General features: G+C 39.8%; 1 protein-coding gene across 1 annotated transcript; it reads right to left on the bottom strand.

Moving 5' to 3' along the window:
* Nucleotides 1–2,184: 2,184 nt before the first annotated feature.
* LOC123965835 (kelch-like protein 13) lies at nucleotides 2,185–4,877 on the bottom strand (the record flags this gene model as incomplete). The annotated part of the gene is given in 5 exon segments (XM_046042184.1): nucleotides 2,185–2,303; nucleotides 2,959–3,138; nucleotides 3,487–4,044; nucleotides 4,294–4,369; nucleotides 4,681–4,877. Coding segments are annotated over 5 exon segments (1,130 nt in total), but the record flags the coding sequence as incomplete, so codon positions are not given.
* Between the last annotated feature and the right edge of the window lie 2,519 nt (nucleotides 4,878–7,396).

Raw genomic sequence — 7,396 nt, 5'->3', positions numbered from 1 at the left:
GCTGACCTATTCATTCAAACCACTTCCTGAGCAAGCGTTGTCAATAATTCATCTTGTCAAAATGGAACCTGTTGTCACTTATAGAGAATCAAAACAGAAATCCAAAAACAGTTTTAAATGTGAATTACAGTGAACTGGACTGATGGCAGCGCTCCTCTGATGGCTGATTGAGTGCCCATGTAAGTTTTTTTTTGATGATTCCACTGTCAAAGACCTGAAGCTGAAATCAGACAAATATTTCTGTCTTTCCTGTGTTGTGTGTTTAAGGTTTAATATGTAACATTTCTGCATTAAAATGTCTAAAATTGACTAGACCTATGTTGTATATTTTGTTGAGTTGTGTATTTACACTATCCCAAATGTTTCCAACAATGTTCAAACCCAGAGAAATAATTTTATTCAAGGTAATGGCATGTTTCATTCGGTCAACCCCTTCTAGTTGCTGTAACTTCCGGGGAAACACATGAATAAAACTTCCAATACATTACCTTCGCTGCAAACAAGATTTCTGTCATGTTTAATTGATTTTCATTGGCAAGGGTGGTTGTTTAATGGCTTCTTGGTATTAGTAGGACCTTTTAGCATCCACACCAGGTCATCATCTGCTTGTGTGAAATTTAATTCTGTTCTTATCAACCTTTTAAATCACTTTAAGGAGTGTGAAATTGTATCCACCTGAATGCATGGGCAGCACAAATGCTCTCTACAAATGCTCTCTACAAATGCTCTCTGCAAATACTATATGTAGAGTATTTGGATCAGGAATCCACCTGACACTGGATGACATATGGATAACTATTCATTATTACCCTGAATGACCTGATTGCATCATTACAAGAGTGTCCTCACCAGAGAAAAAAGCGGTTGTGTAGTTTTTGTATGAATAAATGAAAGGATCCTAAAAGACAATATCCAGACCAGCCACAGCCTGTTCACTCTGCTACCGTCTGGCAAGAGATACAGAAGTAACTGCTGTTGTACCACCAGACAGGGCAGCTTCTTTCTTCAGGCTGTGAGGGTCCTTAATTCATCCTCGACACTCCACCATGTTAAATAGTTGTATTTCTATGCCTTATAATTTATTCACCCATCTACTGTGTATCATTTGGTATATAACTTTTCTTTTTGTGAGTATCATAAAGGGACCTACAACTACTAGTCCACAATGATTAATATGTAGTTTGTTATATACATTTTTTTGTCTTTTTATTTTTCTTCTCTACACCCAGATTAACATGATGCAAAAGTTAAAAGAGAAACTGACTGTGTTGATTCTGTGACAATTTAAATATTCATAACTTTGGACAGAAGGGAAGGATCAGTCTAACACTGTTGTAACTGGATTTAAAATTGAAAACACTGCACATTCTTTCAGCTCAGAGCATCATGTTGTGTTAGCTGAAAGGATTCAAGATTGGTGGGATGCATCAAAGGTGGCGGAATGACATAAAGAGAAACAGTCTATGATGGAGCAGAGGAGGAATCAGGGAGAGAAGATAAACAAACAGAGAAGCTGCCAGAGACAAAGGCAGGATTAAACACTTACAAGGGAATAGCTGGAGCTCTAAGGTGAATATGAAACCTTAGGGGTCACCCTTTCCCTCATCTGCTCACCCTTAACTACCATTAAACACTGTGATGGACTCACAGAAAAATAAACCCTGACTGTATGGGTTAGACCAGCAAGTGATTACTGAGCTAAGTATTTAGCTGTTAACAACTTTCCATGTGTACATCTTGTTACATAACCATGTGTACCTTGTATAGAGAAAATGGACACGAGTCATTTTTGAAACTGTCAAATGGGTAATTTAGGAACGCAGACTTTACACACTTGTTCACAGGCCACTGTGCCTTTGAGCAAATTTTATATTACTATATTATCCTACTGTCTAGTATTGGATCATTCTTAAAGAAAAAAATTGCTTTATGTTTCAAACTGTACTTTGAACCACTGAAATCTTTATTATAGGAATTTAAATTTTGAGTTTAATTGAATATCTTCTTGGTACTTTATCCCATGAAAACAGAAATAAACTCAATGGAAAGATGTGTGAATAGACATGAACTTACTCAAGATGGTTCAAACTGAGGCAAGAATGCATTCACATGAGTTGAAAATGTTACTACTTTAGTGAAGCATTTGGTCTTATGTCAAGGTTAAAGAGTGTTTAACATTGTTACCTTACCTGAGATATACATGAGGTCTCCGTGAACTGTTCCAGCATGTCCGTAGTGAGGCTCCACCATACTGGTCACAAATGTCCACTCATTTTTCTTCAGGTTGTAGCACTCCACAGTGTCTGATCAAAGTGACAGACAGATGTTTGGGGTTGAATTTTATTTAAGGGTGAGTAAACTTTTCTAAGGGCAATATAAGCATCCTGATGTGCATATGTTATTTTTTTGTCCACCAAGGTATAGTGGAAAAAGTTTTTTTTTTCTTATAACATGTTGACATGCCAATTTTAAAGTTATATTTTTATACTAGCAATGTATTTTATGACAATGTAAAAAAACAATATGACAGTATGAACTGGGTCACTTGTAGTGATGAACCTACAGAGAATTATCACCTGAAACTGCTGCTCTGAGATTCAGCTCAGTGTTAAGCTGTGCATCTCAAACTTTACTGTTTTAGTTCACTCTTACCACTTGTTGTTTCCATGCCGCAGCAGGCAGCTGTTTTCAGTGTAAAGCTCTACAAACACACTGTACACTACATGCCCCAAACGTCAGACGGACACAGTTAGAGACCAGCTGGTGAACATATGGAGCATTTAGCAGCTAAAGAGACAGATATTTCTCTCCGGAGTTGGTGAAGACCAAAAACAGAGCTATAAAATTGTGAAATTTGGACTTTTAAATGATGATAAAAATGAATTATCTATTGATCAGCTGACAGTAGTAAAAGCAGTACTGACAGTAGTCATGGAACAGTAATTACTAGCAGCTCACCAATCTCTCCTGAAGCATTCCTTCCTCCGACTGCATACAGTTTCCCCTTCAGAGCGCTCAGGTGGAAAAAAGTCCGCTTCTCGTTGAGTGAAGCAATCTGAAGCCACTTGTCGAAGCGCGGGTCATAGCGGTAGGCGCTGTCTATGGCTGTCTTACCCTTGGTGTCATAAGTACTCTGGCCTGAGAAGTTAACAAGAATCAGCGTTAGAGTGGTAACAAAATGGAGGACACAATTTAACCTGTGAATCAATCTTATTTTAAAAAGTCGGGATGATGCATCATGTACCATGAATTCACCTCCAAGTGGTTCCTATTTACCAAGTAAATTAGGGCTTTACTTGTTGTTTCTGTATGCTAGGATCTAGTCTCCTATCCTGGTTTTTGCATAGACCAAGAAATTTTAGATTCTTTGTTTTTGTGCTTATGTGTGAGTCCTAGACCAAATACCCATGTTAAATGGACACTTGCACAGTTTGAGCTGAGAACTGTGAATATTATGTGTTCATTATAAACTGTAGGTTTTCTGACCTCCAACAATGAAGAGGAAGCCGCCTAGAAGAGCTACACCATGCTGATAACGTGGCACCTCCATAGGCTTCAGAGCCCTCCAATGGCCGGTCTGTTCATCATACAGCCTCAGCTCCCGGCTCACCACCAGCTGCTGTCGCATCACACCACCCAGTGCCAGAATGTGGGTGGCGTCTGAGCGTATTTGTGTCCGCTCCGTTTGCAGAGCTGGCTGCATGAAAGGCATCATCTGGTAGTTGCTGGCCTCCAGCAGGAGGTTCACACAAGCTGTATCAGTGCGCATCATGGAGTCTCCTCCCTCTTCCTCATCCTGGGAGATCTGTATCAGCTCAGTGGGGCTCATCAGTGGGAAGCGAATATGGCGCATCAAGGCATAAACAGAGGAGCGGCGATTGGGGTAGTCATGGTCGAGCCATCCTCTGGCAATGTTGTAGAGCTCCAACTCTGAGAAACCCTCCAGGGAATTGCTGGACAGAGCGTTGGCCATGCTGGTTACGGAGAGCTGGAGGTAGCGACCACTTTCCACCATCGCTGACAGGTTCTGGCTGACAAACTCTCCTAAGTTTGATGAAACAAGGATGATCAACATCAGTTATCTTGAGTTTACTTTAGTTTTTGAACTTAAAGGATGACTGATACACTAATATTTAGTTTTATTACTTTCTATTTTAATATAAGAAAGTGGTCATAGGGACCGCTGAGGATCTGAAGAGTTGAAGGAGCCTTATGTATGTATTAATACAGGTCTAAGAAAGTACGTTGTACGTTTGTCACTATGCTCTTCGATCAGTTTTTCACAACACTCACCTATATTCAGCTGAACGTCCTCCAGAAGCAAGTCTGTGGCAATTTGCTCGACCTCCACACAGTTATCAATAGTGATCTGCATCGAAGAACAACACAGAAGGGGAATAAATTATAATATTTTTTAAAAAATCAGCTTTGCTCTGCATTACTCTGCCTTTCTTGCAGTTGCAACTATTAACCAATCTGTATAATTGAGTCTGAGAGGGAGTTCATTAAAGGACAGTGAGGCATACAGTTACATTTGAGGTCAGGCTCATTAAGCTGCCAAATCCCTCTGGCAGCTTAATGAGCTTGACCTCCAGTATAGCTGAGTTTAATGATCTGCCATTAATGAATTGATACAACATCATAGGAGTGTGACTCTATTATGAAACAAAAACCCCTTACCTCTCTGCTCAGAAGCTGATTACAGAAGCCCAGAACAGGCATGACCTGCAAGAAGTTTGCAGCCTCCAGTGTTTCCTGGAGATTACCCATGTCAAGGGTGACTTTGGATGTGTAAATGAATTCTATAATGTTCTTTAAACCCAACTTGGTGACCCCATGCAGCTTGATCTCTCTCATCTCCTGCTCCCTCATGCCTCCTGAACAAAGAAAGAACAAGTACAAAGAGACAGGGACAAGGTGAATGAATGCTTTTGCATCGTTTCAGAAGATTTGTCTTGTGCAGGCATGATACCAAAGTGCACAGTCAGCAAGATTCAAAGACATAGCTGACACCGTAAAGCCTGGCTACTTACACCTATACAGTGTGAGGATAATAAAAGGACTATGCAAATATCTTCAGTGAAGCTGCAACTGAAAGGATGTTTAATGCAGAAGTGAGTTAGACTGTCAAGTCCTTCCTCTTTTCTTGTACTTTTTGTATCTAAAAATTAAAGTACCAGTAGTGGCAACCTTATAACAATATATATTTTGTTACTTTATATTTACCTTTTGCTTTTAAATATAAAAACAAGACACAGATTAGAATATGTCTTTATTTGTATTTCTGCAAAGCTAGTGGTACAGCTGTAGGGATAGCAATGTCAGTTGGTTGGTATAAGACACACACAATCACACACAAAGTGTCTCAGCATATTCTATATTAACTGCATCTTTGCCAGTACTTTAAGGTTGCTTTTAGCTTATTCACACACGAGAAAGTACCATTGGTGGCAAGGAGCAGGGTGTGGCGTAGGCCCTCACACCTGCCATTTGCAATGTTGATAAAAATGCACACCAACCTACAAGACCTCACTCCTCTATTACTCTACATGTAGAATGACTGCTATTTATAACCCCCCTCTACCTCCTACATAATGTTTGTGGTTACCCTATTGTCATTTATAATACATTTTAGTAAGCCTATTATATGTTATTGTTATTGAAATGTTCCAAAAATTTTTATTTTATCAAAATAAGTATTATTTCTACCTGCAGCTTATTTAATTGGTTTGTTTTTTTTGTTCTCAAAAGCTGTGACGTAACAAGGCTTGCTGGGAATTGGGAAATCTGTTTGTCCAATGATCTTTTCCCTGTCATGCCCGATAACGTACTTGGATATCCTCACATCATCTTTCTTGCAATGGGTTTTCCTTGCTAGGAAAAGGCCCATAAAGTGAACTTCTGATGGGTGAGTTTCTGCTGTGTTGATAAATGATAGAATAGTTTTTTTTTTGCAACTGTGTGATCATATCTTTATACTTATGAGTTGCTGTGCTTATCTTGAAGGGTATAGTTCTATGCTTATCGTCATAGTGTCTATTTGTGTTTAGATTTGTTAGTGTAAGCTGGTTAAAAATATTCCAGTTGTTCGGGGAATTCTGTGGCCGTAGCTTAATTGGGCGTTCAGGCAGCCGCTTTCCATGTTTTTGACCAAAGGCTGGTTTGTCCTGGCCCAAGGAAAATATTTGCACTGGGGCCCAGTATAACTACATTGTGCTACTGCCTACTTACTTACTTAAATTAACTCGTGCTAACATGTTAATAATAGCCTGTCACACTAAGTATGAGATGCCCTAAAATGGCTACATAACAGAGGGTAAAACCATTACAGTATGTAAAAACATGGCCTTTCATCTGTCCCCAACCTTAAACTCTACATTTTGCACCACTGGTGACAAGGATCCAAATTATTTATTATTCTCATTTTGTTTTCAAATAAGCATAGCAGCCTCACATGGGTACTAGGAAGGCTTTTAACCCTGTGACAGGCATGACATACGCTCAGCCGGTCCGTTCACAACTTAATTTCCAGACAGAAATATCTCATCAACTGCTGGATGGATTGCCATGAAATTTGACACAAACATTCACAGTTCCCAGAGGAAGAAATCTACTGACTTTGATCCATACTTTTCCTGAAGCGCCACCAACAGGTTGACATTTATGGCTTTCAGGGAAATGTCACGACCACAATTTGGATCTTGTTTGGACTACAAGATGGATGGCATTTGAATTTGGTACCGTACATACAGTATCTCACAAAAGTGAGTACACCCCTCACATTTTTGTAAATATTTACTTATATCTTTTTACGTGACAACACTGAAGAAATGACACTTTGCTACAATGTAAAGTAGTGAGTGTACAGCTTGTATAACAGTGTAAATTTGCTGTCCTCTCAAAATAACACATTACACAGCCATTAATGTCTAAACCGCTGGCAAGAAAAGAGAGTACACCCCTAAGTGAAAACAACCAAATTGGGCCCAATTATCCATTTTCCCTCCCTGTTGTCTTGTGACTTGTTAGTGTTACAAGGTCTCAGGTGTGAATGGGGAGCAGGTGTGTTAAATGTGGTGTTATCGCGCTCACACTCCCTCATACTGGTCACTGGAAGTTCAACATGGCACCTCATGGCAAAGAGCTCTCTGAGGATCTGAAACAAAGAATTGTTGCTCTACATAAAGATGGCCTAGGCTATAAGAAGATTGCCAAGACCCTGAAACTGAGCTGCAGCACTGTGGCCAAGACCATACAGCGGTTCAACAGGACAGGTTCCACTCAGTACAGGCCTCGCCATGGTCGTCCAAAAAAGGTGAGTGCACATGCTCAGCGTCGCATCCAGAGGTTGTCTTTGGGTAATAGACATATGAGTGCTGCCAGCATTGCTGCAGAG

The sequence above is a fragment of the Micropterus dolomieu genome, unplaced genomic scaffold, assembly GCF_021292245.1.
Source record: "Micropterus dolomieu isolate WLL.071019.BEF.003 ecotype Adirondacks unplaced genomic scaffold, ASM2129224v1 contig_11455, whole genome shotgun sequence".
Classification (NCBI taxonomy): domain Eukaryota; kingdom Metazoa; phylum Chordata; class Actinopteri; order Centrarchiformes; family Centrarchidae; genus Micropterus; species Micropterus dolomieu.
The sequence above is the reverse complement of the archived record's forward strand: the minus strand, read 5'-3'. Positions and strand labels throughout refer to the sequence as shown.